This window comes from Mixophyes fleayi, chromosome 4 (genome assembly GCF_038048845.1).
Source record: "Mixophyes fleayi isolate aMixFle1 chromosome 4, aMixFle1.hap1, whole genome shotgun sequence".
NCBI lineage: Eukaryota > Metazoa > Chordata > Amphibia > Anura > Limnodynastidae > Mixophyes > Mixophyes fleayi.
The window spans coordinates 105,701,147-105,719,268 of NC_134405.1; the positions used below are offsets into that span (position 1 = coordinate 105,701,147).

At 39.5% G+C, this 18,122-nt stretch overlaps 1 protein-coding gene across 2 annotated transcripts in view; it reads left to right on the forward strand.

Annotated features, from left to right (window-relative positions):
* FAM227B (family with sequence similarity 227 member B) overlaps window positions 1-18,122 on the forward strand; it is a 408,110-nt gene that overhangs the window by 73,932 nt on the left and 316,056 nt on the right. For both annotated transcript variants that reach the window (XM_075207965.1, XM_075207966.1), the window contains exons 7-9: window positions 7,453-7,551; window positions 14,606-14,707; window positions 17,657-17,783. In XM_075207965.1, the coding sequence (XP_075064066.1) occupies window positions 7,453-7,551; window positions 14,606-14,707; window positions 17,657-17,783 (328 nt within the window). The remainder of the gene's footprint in view (window positions 1-7,452; window positions 7,552-14,605; window positions 14,708-17,656; window positions 17,784-18,122) is intronic.

Sequence of the window (18,122 nt, forward strand, 5' to 3'; positions counted from 1 at the left end):
CAGTCCACCATATCTGTTCCCTCTTTGTCCAGATCTTCTCGTTCAGGGTCCTCTTCGGAGCCACACTTTAGGTCATGTGGCTTTGATGGCATTGCTACTGAAACCGTGATTCTTAGGGCCAGAGGTTTTTCACATAGACTGTGATTGAGGCAAGAAAACCGCCATCTTCCACAAATTATTACCGTGTATGGAGAGCTTATATTAGGTGGTGTGAGTGTCACAATTTTCGCAGGGTTCTATATGTTCAGCCCCTACTTGTACATCCCGTAGAGTCTTGGGATCTTAATTTGGTGCTCAGGGCTCTTACTAGAGAACCTTTTAAGAAGAAATGTCCACTGACCCCCCTGTTCTGGTTTCGGTTTTGGATCTGGATTAACTTCGTGTTTTGGTTTTGGCAAAACCACCCTTGCGTGTTTTGGTTTTGATTTTGGATCCCTATTTTTTTTCTAAAATCACTCTTTTTTTTTTTTTTGTTAAAATCAGATAATTTTGATACTTGATTTCCTCGTGGAGGCCCATGTGTGGCGAGTGAGTCCCTGCTCCTGCTCTACCAACCCTTGACCCTCTAACACACATTAATTACCTTATCCTGACTGTACCCCTGCCTAACTTCTGTGGTCTTCCTTCCCACCCCCCCTCTCTTACAACCCCCCCCCCCAATTCTATTTTGATGTTGTCTGATCTATGTAAGATAAAGCAAGAAATAATATAAAAAACTGGTCACTTTACAGCTTAAGTTCCCTGTGGATGTCCTTCCAGGATTTCAGTACAATGTAAATGTCTTCCTATGCACACACTGTAACTTTCAGATTTTGTATCTTGTATACCTTGTATTGCTTGACCATTCAAAATAAAGAATTATAAAAAGAAAAAACAGATAATTTTGCGTTCCCTCCCCCCCCTATATTATTATTAACCTCAATAACACTAATGTCAAGTCATTTGCAGTCAATTTTGACCACCTCGCAGGTCACAATATTATTTTTATACACTTTCAAACAAAGACTGCAGCAGTTTTTGCCAGTGATAACAAGAAAGCCATTGTCATGCCTGGGCATAAGACCAAAAAATCCACCTCTTATGTGTGGAGTTATTTTTGTCCAAATCCTGACATCCGTTGTCTAGCCATTTGTAGCATTGTAAAGCCACAGTCAGTAGAGGTAGGGACCTTAACCATCCATGTTACGCCATTTGAAGCGAGTTCGTGGAAAGATTTTGTGAAAATCAGAAACTTATGCTAAAAATTAACAACAAGCAGTCCAGCATCAGTTACCTCCCTTCTCTCATCTAGATCTCGGCACCTGCAATCTACACCCCCAACACCTTCATCATCAATATCCTCACAAGTGATCGGAGTTAGTCCTGCATCCAAGTTTCTAAGGCGAGATGACTCCACCCCTATCCAGGACTCCACAGATGAGTCCTTGAGCTTTAGGCCCACTGTTGCTGCTCTTGCTGCTGGGGGTGGATCTTCAATCCAGAAGCAGACCAAGAAGAAAACTACTAGTAGTTTACAACAATTGACTGTTAAACAATCATTTGCAAGAGGAAGGAAGTATGAAAGCTGTCACCCAGTCACAAAGCGGATCACAGAAGCCATGGCGCCTATGCTAGTATTAGATCTGCGTCTAATATCCACTATTAATGCAGCTGGTTTTAGACAGTTACTTGAGGTGTTCTGTCCCCGTTACCAAATTCCATCACAACACCATTTTACTAGAAAAGATATTGCTCACCTCTACCAGAAGGTTCGTAAAAATGTAATTATTGGGCTACAAAATGCCATTCTACCCACTGTACACTTAACCACAGATATGTGGACAAGCGGAACTGGGCAAACTAAAGATTATATGATTGTGATAGCCCACTGGGTTGGTGATTCGCCTTCACCAGCATGAACAGCAGCAGTATGCACCCAAGAATGCATTTTTCAGAGGCAGGCTACTCTGTGTATATTCTGCTTCACTAAGAGGCATATTATTATTATTATTATTATCGGAGATTTGTAAGGTACCACAGTGCTCCACAGCACCGTACAGTAGAGAAGACAAGGACCTACATAAAACAAGACATACGTAAAACAAGGGTTAGGGTTCGACAAACAAAGCAGACAAAATGAATGGAGACATGAAAACATAGGGTATGGAGGACCCTGCTCATTAGAGAGCTTACATTCTAAAGAGAAGAGGGCACAGCTGAAACAAGATTGGGATAGTTGTGAGGGTGCATTAGTGTGAATAATGTTATCGAGGCTAAGGTCCCCTCTGAAAAAGAGATGGGTTTTCAAAGAGCATCTAAAGATTTGAAGGCTGTGGGAAAGTCTGATTGAGCATAGTAGGGAATTCCATAAGTGGGGAGCAGCACGGGAGAAGTCTTGAAGACGAAAGTGAGAGGTGGTTATCAGAGACGAGACAAGGCACAGGTCAGAGGTAATACTGCTGACAACCTGTTTGAAAAACTAAGGGATGTCATTGCAACATGGCTTATCCTGCTTGGACTCTCTTGAGGATATGTAATTTCTGATAACGCCACCAATATTAGAGCATTACAGCAGGGGGGGGAGGAATTCCATTACATTCCCTGTTTTGCTCACACAATCAACTTGGTATTACAGAACTTTTTAAAAAAATGAAAATGTATGCAGGAGATGCTGTCTGTGTCCCAAAGTATTTAGGGTAATTTTCGGTATTCTGCAGCAGCTGCAAGAAGAATAGAATTTAGGGGGAATGTAATTTAGTCCAGTGGAGAATACTTTCCGTGTTGTGCAAGGTGCTGAATCCACTCAAATTAGTCACCTGTGAAGAGAGTGCAGACACTGTTAGCTTGAGTCAAGTGATTCCCCTAATTAGACTTTTTGAAAAGCAGCAAGAGAAATTGAAGGAGGAAATGAAACAAAGCAGTTCCGCTAATTATGTTGGACTTGTAGATTAAGTACTTTATTTGCTTCGCCAGGATCCAAGAGTTATCAACATCTTGAAATCGGATCATTACATTTTGGCAACTGTGCTTGATCCTAGGTTTAAGAGCTATGTCTTTTCTTTCTTTCAAACTGACCCAGATATCGAGATCCAATGAGCTCCTCGTCAGCAAGCATACAGCTAAAGTGGTACAGGACACAATGACGTCTCCTCCTTCAGTTTCTCTGGAAATAGCCGCTAGGAAAAAGCATTCACAAGACACCCAGTGGTGATGCAGATGAGTCTGCACAACATTTTGACATTTGGTCTGGTCTAAAAGAATTGCCCAAAATTTGTGACATCTCTTCCGTAAAATGAGCTACAAAATCCACGAGGAAGGTCATAACTTGCAATTACATCAAAGTACACAGACTTCTGTGATGGTGGATTCCAGTGGGGATGAATTAGTAATATTTGAGGATGATGTACATGTACACACTGATGAGGGTGAGGATGAGGCTAAGGATGATGATAACAACATCTTGACACTGTAGAGTTCATTAACAGCACTGTTAACTTAGTTGCTTTAAGCCTATTGTTAACTTGTTTTGTGAGGGCCCAAAATAGCCAAGCACAAAAGTGCCACTCCTTGTCACTGAAGGGCTTGGTTTGTTAAAGTGTGCATGTCCTTTTTAAGATCCAAAATAAGGGTGGGTGGGAGGTTTGCAGCAGGGATGAATTAGTATTGTTTGAGGATGATGTACACACAGATGAGGGTGAATATGATGACAGTGTAGATTGCAGGTGCTGAGATCTAGCTGAGAGAAGGGAGCTAGCTGAAGCTGGTATGCTTGGTAATATTTTGGGTAGAATGGCATTGTCACACGCCGGTCCCATAGCTAGGTGCCGGCGCTGTGACTTTCCCTTTAAGAACCATGATTGTGCTTGCTTCTGCTTCAGAGACATTACTTTCACACAGGTGTTCCTTGCTACTTTGATCTGGACCTCCTCCCGAATCTCATTGGTCCTGGAGCACTATTTTAACCTCCCATGATTATGGACTCATTGCCTGTTCTTCGTGTTACTCACGCTGCATTGGGATCTGGCTGTATACCTTGACCTTCCGTTTTTCCGTTACCTGCTCACTGAGCTATACTTGCTGCCGAAGTTACCTGTCATCTTTGATTCCTGGTCGGCTCAGCTGAAACTCCTCTCCGCTGTTCATCTGCAAGCTAAGACTACTCTCCACTGTTCATCTGCACTCTGACTACTATCGTGAGTTATTTGCTACACCTGTGCCTAATCTGTTGGCTCAAGTTTACCTCTATCTGGCTGGCTATATCGCTACATCTCGATGATAGAGCTACTATCAAGTTACCTGTCACCTGTAGTTTCACGTCTGGCACGGTTTATCCTCACTCTGCTGTTAACCCGTTTGCTGGACTGTTATTGTGAACTGCTTGCTGTGTCTGTGGCTATTACTTCAGCTCAAGTTGCGTGCCTCTGTTCAGCTGCCTCATACTACAGTGAACTTACCTTTGCATCTAAGACTGGAATACCTGTTACCTGTAGTTCCACGCACGGTTCAGATACTCCTCACTTCGCTGCTACTTCTAGGCAACATTCTGCTGCATGTGTCTGTGTTCATCCAAGTCCTTGGATGTTGTTTAACGCTTACTACTCTGCTAGATAAGAATCACCGCAATACCAGTAACTTGTTACGTGCCAAAGTGCTCGGTTGCCCACAGGACTTAGGCTTGTGTCGTAGCAGTTGTTGATCTAGCACCTGTCCGGTGTAGAGGACAGAACAGAGTAGGAGGTAATGAGCAACCAGGATATATTAGCAGACCTCTGAGCCAGACCGTCAACGGTTATTGTGGAGAAGTCTGGCACTTGTCTGATGAAGCGGACAGCTCATGGTAACAGATAGTGAGCAACCAGAAAGTATTTTGCAGAACTCAGAATCAGACAGGCAGGGATCGGGAGTAGTCAAAACAGCAGAATCCTATAAATAATCCAGTAGTCAGGGCAGGTAGAGATATGAGAGCAAATCCATTTAACAAAGCCAAGAGTAAGGAGAGGAAAAGACAGCAATTCCTATGAACAATCCAGGTCAAACACTGATAGCAGAACAGGTCAGGATACAAGGCACATTAGGACAAGCAGGAACTATCATCACCATTGGTATGCTGCCATAAAGAGGTTTATAAAGGCAACAGCACCAATCAGAACTGCAGGATGATTGGCTGCATAAGTGTGATAGGTGATTGCACACCTGAGGCTGCCAGATGGAGAGCTGAGTGAAGCTTGTAACTATTTGCCTAGCAACCAGCTGATTGAGTAAACTGCAGGAATGGTTCTATACATACTAGTAGCAGTAATTGCACAGATGATAGATCAAACAAACATGAATGCTCCTATTTCTTAACACCAGGATACTGTCAATGAAATGTTTTTACCAAAAGAGGGACATGAACATCCTCAGCAGAGTGCCAAGATTCATATTCTGGACCATACCAGCGAAATAGATACTGTAGTCAATTTCAACAGGAAATCGATTATCAACTGAAGGTTTTAGTAATAAACATGTAAAACAGGATGTCGAGCTTTAACAGCAGGAATTGGAGAATCACAAGGTAGTTTGGGGCACATATTTGGATGATATCCTAGATTAGCGTAGAAATGGCTAAATCTAGTAGATGAATGTTGGGAATTGTTATATGCCATGGGGTGGCACAAAATCAATTGTCTTATATGTGACAAGTATAACATCTAAGATATTGCTCAAATGTTTGGTTAGTTTCCTCTGTTTGACCATTTGACTGCGGATAAAACATGGTAGACAAGTTCACCAAAATGTCAAGCGATTTACAAAACTGTGACTCCACATTATTAGGAAATCCATGCAGAAGGAATACTTATTTTATAAGCAAGCCAGCTGTTTCTTTTGCTGTATGAGTACACTGACAGGGTATAAATAAAGTGAGCCATCTTTGTCAGCCTGTCAATTACCACAAATATAGTGGTCATATTCTGAGATCTTGGAAGGTCTACTATATAATCCTTAGAAATGGAATCCCATGGTGTTGTATTGGCAAAGGTTGTAAGAGTCTAAAAGGAGAAGTACAAGGAGTCTTAAATCTGGCACACATTGTACATAATAATACATATTTTGTTACATCCTCTTTATAATTCTTCCACCAGAATTAATGACTTAACAGGTCTAGAGTTTTCTGGACTCCTGTATGGCCTGCTAATTTAGAGTCATGAAATAGTTGTATGACCTTTAACCTTGATTTTTCTGAAACAAATAGTCAATGTGCCAGGTGCCATGTTGTTATGGGTTAATTTTAAATCTTTTTGAGGATCCTGTAGAATATAATCACTATGATAACCATTCTTGATATCTGTTAATAGTTCACTGGTACAAAGAACCTCCAAAAATTTCAGATTAGGAATTATTGTTTGAACAGGCTCTACCAATTCAGGATTATCAAGATAGGCTCTTGAAAGAGCATTGGCTTTTGCATTGGCTTTTCCATTCTTCGATCCAGGTCTATAAGAAACTAGGAAGTTCTTTATAAAACATCGATAAAAATTAGCAAACCTTATAAATCGTTGTACATTTTGGTACATTGATCGATATAGCTAGAAAGGTTTCTAGTGTGAGAGCCAATAGTGGAGACAATGGGTCTCCCTGGGAAATTGGTCATAGCCTTATGCAACTTGGGTAGCTGGTATATAACCAGCAATTTTGGGTTCTTTTTCAAGATGCATTTTAAGCTGTTCTGCCAAGTAATACTTCCAGCTCCTGCTGATATTCTTTAGTTGGGTCCCTAGGGAGTACTTCATACATTACCGTATCCTCCAACTGCCTTCTTTGTTCTGCCTCTTATCCTAAATGATATATGCTACATCCAGACCTGTCTTACTTGCAAAATTCTTTAGCCTGGCAGCAGCCTCTGTTTATCATTGCCATGTCAGCTAACACATACCACAAAAGTTTCTCGCAAAAGATTAAATATTATTATATGTTTTTAATGTGCACTCCCTCCTCCTCCCGGTATACCATGTGACCTCCCTGCACTATGACGCGAAAGTCGGCTGCCTCTGTTCTGATAAGATCAGGATAGTCGGCTGGGGATCCGCAGACGAAGGCTCAGTTGACCGATGGCGGGCTGTCTGTCACCCACCGCTGGTCTATATCATATGTGTCATGTGACCTCCTTTCCTGTTAGTTGTAATGTTTATTCATATATTTTAAATTATATTGTAAAGTTATATAAAATGTAAATATAAATTTACTTAACAAAGAAGTAGCCAGTGGAAAAGTGGTAGAGTGCATATAATAATAAATGCAAGTCTAAAAACTAGGAAAGTAACAATACAGTGATAATACAGTATACAATATATGAAAGCTATACATGTGTTTAACTTTTTAGTCTTTAGAAATACCAGTGTGTATAATATACATTAAGGGATGGTGTTCACTTTAAATTTATGTTGTTTATATGCTCAGATTGTTTTTGTAATTTCAATTATTTGAAATCCTTAGGGTGGAAGTGGAAAAATATGGTCAATGCTTCTTTTATCAGAAAACTCAGTAACCATACTTCAAGATTGTTTCTGGTGGTTTTTTCTTCAGAGATTTAAGGTAAGTTGGTTAAAACTAAGAGATCGTTGGAAGAAATGAGGTATTGAAATTATTAATATTATTATTATGCTTTATAAACTGCCTGTAAAGCACTAGGCTCTCGGGTCCTGTCACTTACCCCTTCGCTGTCTTTCTTAACTGTGAGCCGCAGGGTTTGCTGGTCTTAGATCTTTCTGCAGGATGCTGCCCAGTCTGTCTCCACTATAGAGATCAAAATCAGTACATGGGCTCTCCCATCTTGGATTCAGTCACCAGCTCTCCCACAGCCACTCAGAGTACTGCTTCACCTCAGCTGACTTCAGCTTCCAATCAGGGGATTGCAGACTCCACTCCAGGGTTCCCTCCAAAACCAGTTCCTGAGCACCGGCATCTTGGATCCAGTTACCTGATCCCTCTCAGCCAGTGACAGTGCTGCTACAGCTCAGCTGACCGCAACCTCCATTTAGGTGATAACAGGACTTCCTGGAGCCCTCCCTTTTGCCAGTGCAACATTTATTCTTCAGACACCAACCAGGTACCCAGCAGTCTGCAGGCTTCTCAGTTTTTCTTGCTCAGACAGTGCAGTCTGCAATCCAGTCCAGCACCCTGTCCAGCAATCCGGTTCCAGTTTGTGCTAAATCTGACCACCGTCTTGCTATTCTTCACTTCTTGCCAGTCTCCAATGCCATTCATAGTCTCTAGACTCGTGAACTTACAGCAACCACCATCTGTACCAGTCCTTTCTCTTCCATGCAAAAAACCTAATCAAGCCACCCACCTTTTTTGCACACAGTCACCAGTTTTTCTCCAGAGACACAACCCAGCCCGGGTACAGATAAATTGTCAGGCGTGACACTGCAAATGTAATATGCATTGCTACACATTCAAGGAATTGTGTTACAAGCAAATTATATACAGTGACATTTAACAGTAGTTAGAAATGATCCTGCCCAAATAATTGAAATTATGCACAGAGTAGTGGCAAAAGCACCATTCATTTGTGGTGGCCAAAATAGAGAGAACACAGTGCTAATACTCTGAATTATGTATCCCAATGGCTAGTGGCAATGCAGGATCCAGAAGTAGGTAGTGCACCAACTAAGAGTGTCTTCCAAATCAGGTGTGACCAAGGTTCAGGGCCTTTAATAGTAAATGTCCATAGAAGTGTTAGTGCTAACAGAGCTAAAAATGGGAAAAACAGCCCTAAATAAACTGTATGTAGATGCTTGGGGAAGTGTCAATGGTTAATGTCTTTAAGCTTACTGTAATCGTAGTTAAGTCAAAAGCCAAGGGTCTCGTAAACCTTGTATTCAGAACAGAAAAAAAATAATTCTGATAAATTTACTGGTCTTAGTATTAACTACTACTGAGAACAATGTCTCTTGGTTAGCACAATGTCTCTTGGTTCAATACAAAGTTAACGGCTTAGGTACAGAGTTGGTAAGCACAAGTGAGAACCAGAAGTTGTAAAGTACACAGCATAACATAGGAAACATGTAGGAATGATAGACATATGGTTAATACAGAAATTGAGGAGTGCTTGGTGCTGATGATGATGCCAGCAGCAGGGATATAAAAGGTATTTCACTTCCTACACTTTGTTTACACGTTGCCATCTTCAAATGGCACTACCCCACCACAAGACACTATACCAGCTTCAAGTCAATTGGCCCTACAAATATCTTAAACTCATTTGATGTTTTGTTGATCATGGGGGAGAAATCTGTCTCGGGTAGTGTTTAAAAATCTCCCATAAAAGTCAAATTCAGTTGAGATCACTTAACTGAAATGGCCATGTCATTATAATTAATCTATCTCCACCGTAAATACGAATTAACCAATACACAAATTATTACTTGCATAGCAAGCTTAGACCTTACACCTACTTTGATAGGTGCAAATGATATGCCCACAAAGCACACATTTCAGATGCAACTCTAACTCTGACTACATGCACAGCTCAAGGGTCTCCTATGCCCTTATTTTACGTGAATTCCCATCAGCCTCCTCTCAAAATGCGAAGGGGCGCAACTGTTAAATACATGTAGCTCAAATTGTTTGCACAATTTGTGAGCATTCTCAGTTTGACAAATTTTACTCAATATGCAGTTAGTTGACTCCAACCCTAAATCATGCCCTTATTGACCATCTAGGCCATGGTGATATAGACATCTCAAATTTTCCATTCACATGAGCACAGAAATACTTCAACCTAGGATGAAGGTAATCGGTAAAATGGCTTTAAATTTATTGTCATTTGCAATGATGTTGAAGGAAATGACTGGGCCTAAACCATGCAAACCAAAGGCACCTAACACCATATTAGAACAACCAGAATACCGCACCTCATCTCACACCAAGGTTTCTTTTGTCATGTTAAGAACAAGGTGAAGGCTGACTCATCTGCTCATATGACTTTCCACTACTAATTAGCCCGCTTTACTCAGAAAAGTGAGTTTTTGGTACCTTGTCTGTTTTTTAATTGCTATGCTAGTCAAATCAGTGCATGTTTATTACTGCCCTTTGATCCAATTGATGCAGGTTTTCTCAGAGTCCTCCATGTCAACATCCTAAGATATATTTGTCACTGTATCTCCCTGCAAAATATACGACCAATACATTTTAAAAAGTCAATAAGTTATTTTGTTCTAGCCATAGTAATGAAAATATTGGGTAAATGGACCTGCTTAGCATTTTTATACATGATCCTAAGCATCATTATATTTTCAGTATATTTTGTGACCCTCATTGGTTACATACATTGTCGATCTGGACATAAAGGGCCCATCAGGGGACTGCAGTGATAGGGGCCCACTATATTGGGGTGTGGCCAACTGCAAGAAGGGGGTGTGGTCAGTCATTAAAGTGGATAACGTCAGCCCACAGAGGATAATGTATAGCACCATAGTGTGTTCTATAAAGAAAAAGCAGACCTTGCAAATGGGGCATAACTGTGAGGCATAACGTGAGTTGAGGGCACAAATATGATGGATAATATGAACTGAGGGCACAACTGTGAGGCATAACATGAACTGAGGGCACAACTATGAGGCGTAACATGAACTGAGAGCACAACTATGAGGGATAATATGAAATGGGGGAACAACTATGAGGGATAATGTGAGTTGGAGGCACAATTATGAGGGATAACATGAGTTGGGATACAACAATAAGGGATAATGTGAGCTGGGGGCACAACTATGAGGGATAATGTGAGTTGGAGGCACAATTATGAGGGATAACATGAGTTGGGATACAACAAGAAGGGATAATGTGAGCTGGGGGCACAACTATCAGGGATAAAACAGGGGGCACAGTTTTGAGGCATAATATGATCTGGGACACAACTATGTGGCATAATATGAACTGGGGACACTATTTTGTGGCATAACATGAACGAGTATTTGTTGGTCCCATTACTTTTAATATTATCATGATATTAGAGTTATAAAATAAGACATATACATATATATATATATATATATATATATACATATATATATATATATATATATATATATATATATATATATATATATATATATATATATATATATATATATATATAAACAGCAGTATGGAAAATGTAAGTTACTGGAGTGTGATAGGGTTACATAAAACTAGAAGAAGTGGCGGTATACCACCGTATATCAGAACACTGGCGCCCCCATATGTTGTAAGGAGTGATTGTAAGCGGTTCACTGCCAGTAGAGACATGGCAAATCCTGGGTGTGTTTTATGAATTTATTGGGCCTGTGCACAAGAATAGTGCTTGGCCCCCCCTCCAAGGGAGAATGTGGAGACCATATGTGACAAATGTCCTCCCCACCAAATTTCCACTTTGCCCACTGATAATATAAATACAATATATACAAATATGTACATACACTTACCTAAATATAAGTTACTATTATCCTTTCTGTCTCGTCTGCTTTTCCTGTCTTCTTTCTGTTCTTTCCTCCTGTAGGCCCAAGTTGATAGTGGTGAATGATGCATCCGCATAGGCAGATGCGTCTGATGCTGCCAGCCACACACCAACAGATGGAGAGTGGGACAGTGGGGTTGGGAGGCGTTGGGCAGAGAGAAATACACATGGGGACACCGTCTGAAGGACATTGGTACACACACAAAAGCATGGAGTGCATACGAAGGAAACAGAGGTGGGGAGGGGGCCAGAGGAAAGCATAGGGGAACAAAGAGAGGTGTAGAAACAAACGGTAGGACAGACAACCAGGGAGGGACTGAGAGATTTTAAGCAGGTAGGCAGATATAAATTCAGCAGAAGTGAAGTAGTGCATTTGTAGTGTCCTTTATAGGTATAAACATTTGTCAGAGGTATAGCCATATTTATTTTTGGATAAAGAGTATACTATATCAGTTAATTAACCTGCTGGGGACATACTAAAATGCATAAAATAACAAAAGAACTCTGACTGATCTATAAATGCCCAGCACACTGTGTATATGTCTTAGAAGACACATTTGAACATTTATATATAAATGCTACTTATACAAAGCATCTCAAGACATTGTTAGAGTATCAAAGGGGAGAAATGGGGTGATAGAGAAACCAAACTGGTGTGTGTGTGCGCGGGGGGGTTGATACAAACAGAAAGTAAGACAATAAGGAAAGAGTTAGGGGTGGACCATACCTTGCCATACTGTGTGAAAATAACAGGACAGCAGGAGTCATTTTGCTTGTGTAAATTACCATTTGTCTCAAATGTCCTTTGTTATGAGGTGCAGCTTAGATTTAGTGTGTAATCAGAACAATGTCTGAGTTAACTAGCTGTCAGCCCATGTTAATTAGCTAGGTCAACAGGTAATCTGAGAGGTAATTAGGTTAGAACTTCTAAATGATATGCAATGATATGCAATGTGCCTCCACAGTAATATACTGGCTGAAATAACATTGGGAAATTTATCAAATTTTTTTCAATATAAATGTTATTGTATCAAAATGTATTACAGACTCAGATGGCGTAACACTGCTGATACAATGTGTCAAAAGTCTTATTGTTTCATGTAAACATGCAGTGTCATTCCGTGCTGTAATATTGTAACCCCATGTTTAGTGTATCCAGCCAAAATAGCTAATTGAGTCAAGCCATTCCATTGTATAATCAAGGTAACAGAGACTGTATGTTTAACAGCTAAAGTGTCCACTGAGAGACATTTGACCCTACTTCCTGTGGATACAGCAAAGAATATAGGGAGAGGAAAATGCCAAGGGAGCTATTCGAGCTTGAAGGATCCTGGTGTACAAGACATCAGCGAAAAGGACTCTGGGCCACGCACCGTGGTGCCGCTGGAGAAAACCCTACCAGGACAGAGTCTGTGTGAGCCAGTAACCCAAGCTGGGCGACATTGTAACTGTTTTGCTAGTCGATAGTGGTAATATTGCAGGAGGATAAGACTCTGAAAGAGACTGAGATTATTACTTTGAAGTGCTGACTGCAAGAGGCTGCTGGAAGATGCATGTTACCATTTACTCTGTAACTTGTGAACATCTTGTGGTGCTGTGCTGTCGTAATAAAATCTTATTTTGGATATATTCTGTCCTACCCGAGTGAGTTGAATCCCACAGAGGGTAACTGCCATCCAGTTAAGGGTGGTATCCTCACACATGTCATGTGGCCAAATAGAAGGAAGCAGAGGCGAGGGTAGGGCATTCACATGTGCACAACAGAAGACTGTGTAAAGTAAATAGCCGTGCGCTGCCTACCTAAGGCAAAGGACAGCGCACGGCTGTAGAATGCAGTCTATACAAATGTCCCAGCTTCCTCCACCCCGCCAATGAAATGGGCAGAGCGATCAAGCATCAGGGGCCAACGGGGAATATCCCGAACCCCCTTCCGTGCCAGTCCGACGCTGGTTACATAAACCAATAGCTAGCTATAATAACCAAGGATCAGGGTAAATTACACAGCAGTCTCCCCTCTATGCCAATAGTATAAATTGTAAGGTGGCGTATTTTGGGTAAAATATATTGCCATATCAAAAAAGAAAGCAAATACCAATAAAGTTATTTAGTATATTTAAGTTTCTTAAATATATATTTAATCTACATTTGCAGCAACGATTAATTTATTAAACACACACACTTTATACAACATAGTCTTACAATTCATCAAGCAACAAACTCAAATACTAATTAATGCATTGCTGAGTTTGAAGGTAATGGGCTATAATGACACAGGAACATAGGTGACATTATGAAAACTGGTTTAAAGGAGAAAGTGCACTGAAAGAGGGAGATTCTGCTTGCTTACGGTTACTTTTTCCTATGAATCAGTTTTCATAAATATCCCTGGCATTGCTTTTACATCAATATGCATCTTAAGCAAATATAAACATAAATGTAACAAATGTAAAAAAAACTGAGCATCAAAGACTGATTCATGGAAATGTCACAAACTGTACAACTGCACATCATATAGGGGCATATTCAATTAGCTTTCCGGTTCGCGTTACCGCAAAACCTGCGCAGTATTGGCGGTAATACGGTACCGCAATAACGCGGATTTTCGCACGCAACCCTATGGGGTGGGAACGAAAATCCACGTTATTGCGGTACCGTGGATTGACTTCGCAGGTCGTTCCGGCGCGATCCCGCGAACCGGAAAGCTAATTGAATATGCCCCATAAGTTCAGAATATTGACCTATAATTTAAAAATGTAAAGGCCAAGAAGCCATATCACATGATCCGAAATCTTTAGGCTGACAAAAGAGATCCTTACCTCTTTGGAGCTAGATACAAAAAAGTGAAATGGCCAGAGATATTTTACTAATAAATGAGATAAGCCGGCATAATGGTAATCATATGTCGAAAAGAAGAGATCAATGTGAAATAAAAGAGAAAGACGTCATACACCTATCACACTAACATTTTATATATACAGTATACCAGACCTCCATGTCCTTCTGCTTAGTGACATGGATTTGCAAATCCAATTACAGAAATTATCTTAGGGCACTGCACTTCAAGGGAATTGTTTTATACATGTTTAGACAGCTGTGGGTTTTTTTGTCAATTTTTCTTGTAATACATTATTAAATTATTTTCTTTTATAGCCTCATCAAAATGAGCAAGACCATCTCTTTGACCGAATCTCAGACACTTTTGTTGCTCTATTCTGCAGTGTTCCACCTAATGTCAAAGATTTTTTCTTCAAGGTAATTTAATTGTAAATGTATTTTTTGTTCTGACTGCTTCTTGTACCCGTCTCAAAATCCCTGATAAATGTACTTACGTAAACAGCAGTCTTTCTGTGAAATGTGATTATCCACTACTATAAAAAAAAGTGTAACTGTCCAATAAAAACTTTGACTAGGCTGATCATGTCATTTACATGCATCATAAATAGCTTCTGTGATGTCACTCACCTTAAGTAGTTAGTGCAAAACAGTCAGTTATCAGCTGGCTGTGAGCAGTTGTATACTTTATCTACACAGTATAAGGTCAGTTTATTTTATATATGAAAAATACTTAAAGACCAAGTAAAATAAGTTGAATGTGAAAATAATCTTAAAATTAAAAATTATCACTAACAAACTAGCCACATTACATATGACATTATATTTTAACATAGTCATCTTAAAGGGAAAACTCCTAAAGTGTTAAGCTTAATCAGTTCCATTAACTATTATGAAGTTTTTGCTAGATGTATGAGGCCTGATTCATTAAGGAATCTAAGGAGAAGAAAGTAAGTTTTCTCCAAAAACCATATTACAATGTAGGGGGTGCAAATTAATTTATTATTTTTCCCAAGTTTAATACTGGCTGTTTTTTCATGTAGCATATGAATACTTGATAGCTTTATTTGTAAATTGAAATTTAAAGTTAACCGAGGACATAACCTACCCCAACTATAAATCTGCCATCACATTTTAAATTTATATCCCCCTCCAATGCAACATGGTTTTGCCAAGGTGCAAAGTTACTTCTTTTTTTTTTGCTTTATTTTCCTTAATCAATCAGGCCCATGATATGTGTAAAGCAACGGGCATGGTGTATGGTATTACAACCCCTTAATCCAATCCGTACCTGAACTGCACTTTTTAGCCATGTTGTTATCAGGAAGTATCAGTGATGGAACTATAACATCTCCTTGGAAAAGTTCTTCAAGGGTTATATTCCACCTCCACAGGGAACACTTAGGAGTTGAGTGTATTAAGCTACCATTGTTATTTCTGTTTGCTCCCTATTGTCCACTAGTGAGCTCTACAGGCAGCCAGGAGCCAGACCTAGCAGGGGTTACCTGAGGGAAGACACCTGGGGAGGTAGGGGAGGGGGCTGGACAGTGTGAGAACCCCACCAATCAAGACCTTTTGCAACTCTCCTGGGCAGGCAGTTCCCAAGGTGGGATTATGAGGTGATAAAAGAGGCTGGGAGCTGGACATGTATGTGACTGAATTTGGCCAAGAGGTGATGCTCTGCCAGTGATGTGCTATGGAACCTATCTCACTGGATTTATTTAAACTGATTTCCTCACTTGTTGGTCCCGCTATTGTTAAGGGGACTGTGCTGTACCTATCCCACTGGATTTATTTGAACTGATTTCCTCACTTGTTGGACCTGCTTTTGTTAAGGGGTTGTGATGTAATACCATGTCTGAGTGATTTGGGAACCACGTATCTTCACAATATGCATGATTAAACCCTTATTATTATCTAGTTTATTAATATAACCAAGATCAAGCTCTTAAGGCTATCCTGAATGAAAGCATAAACAACAAATCTTCAATTTTTTGTACTAGTAAAAACATAGTAGATTAAATAAGTATCACAACATAACTTTTTATGTTGATCTTCATTAATCTTATGACATTAAGATCTAAAATATATAAAGTGAGTGAACATTGAACACCAATGTCTGTAAACAAGATATTGTTAATACATCTGTAACACATTCATGTCATTGGATATATCTTGATTGGATACTGTTTTTCCGTTACCACTATGTAATTGGAAAGTTTTCTAATAAAAATTGTTAAAATAAAAAAAAACATAGTAAATATAATTGTGTTTGTCTTGTATGTGCCCTACTTTTGGGATGCAGGGGGTATGACTTTCCAATAGTGTTTTGTAAAAAGACACAGAGGGACTTGGATGTGATGTTTGCCCTGAGCTCACTAATGTCTTAAAGGAGTACTAAACCTAAGTTGAAAATATTTTTATTTAAATGCTGCCTTAATAAAATGTCCCCTCTGCACCCTACTCTCGCTTCATTTAGCCCTGCTGGAAAAAAAATCTAATCAGCAGCACAAGCTAGCACGAGCACAGCTGTCAGTTTTCACTGTCCCATCCCTCTTTTGCTTTTTAGACCAGGGGTGGGGTGGGGGTGTGGAAGGGAGAAAGGCATTGGAGGCACAGGGCACCTATCATGGAGGCCTGCAGAGATATAAAAGTGGAAGCATGATTTACTAACTCATTAATTTCTTAAATATCCCAGAGCACTGGGTTTGTGACTCAGAGCCAGCATCTTTGGGTGCCTGGGCCCACCAATGCTGCTGCATTCTTTTCTCCTCTGTCCTGGCCCAAAGAGGCATTTTTATTTTCCAGGTTTTAACTGTTAAATATTGTGTGAAGTAAAACTGCCCAAACAGATGTAGGATTCCCAGTAAAGTGTCCATACCAAGACACCACTTAACTTTCATGTTAACTTGATAATGTTAGCATTATTTGTGCAATTGTTTGGGTTGGGTAGCAATAAGACTTTAATGTAGCCGTTGACTCCCATGGTGTACTGTATGTAGTAATGTATACATTTTAACATTTTTTTTATCATGTTCATCAATTCTTTGTTCCTTAAAAACATCATCATACTTTATTGAAGGCAAAATTACTTTTCTTGCAAACAAGTTCTGCAGTGGTTACTCTATCCGTCTGAATGTGTAGTGTAATTAAAAATGATAGTAGTGACATTTTGTATCGGTGTGTGTGCCAGTCTGGTATTTATAGAAGATTTTAGCAGATCATTCTACAAATCCAAAAATTATGACATGTTTAACTTTCAGATTTTTTTTCATTTAGTGCTGATTACTTGCTTAATCAGTAGTTTTTATTTTTTGTATATTTCTTCAAAATATTAACAGATTCCAGTAACATTTTTTTTTCTGGCAGATATATCCAGACCTCTTGTCACAAGCTGTATTTTCTGCATTTTACAAAGCATTTCCAGAGTCTTGTGCACAATTCAATGGAGTATTTAAAAGTGAAATAGTAGACCTAATTTTCCAGTGGATCTCTGGTAAGTACAAATCATTTTTTTACAAACTAAATTTAAACATGGGGGTGCAGTATCATTTAATCTAGAGAAAATTCTTCTGGTTATGAAAATGTAGCTAGTCTTTCTGGTTCCTTTTGCAATCTTGTCTTTAGGGCTTATTTCAATAAAGCACATCTTCTAAAATTTGAAGTTTCAAAGTCAGAAATTCATAAATATGGGTGACATTATAGAATAACTAATGTACACTTACATGACTGTGATTGCTTTAATCCTAACTTGCAAAACTACATTGTGTGAGGTTAAACCGAACTGTGTAAATATTTATGTAATCTTTTTTTTTTTTACTGGAAAATTACATCC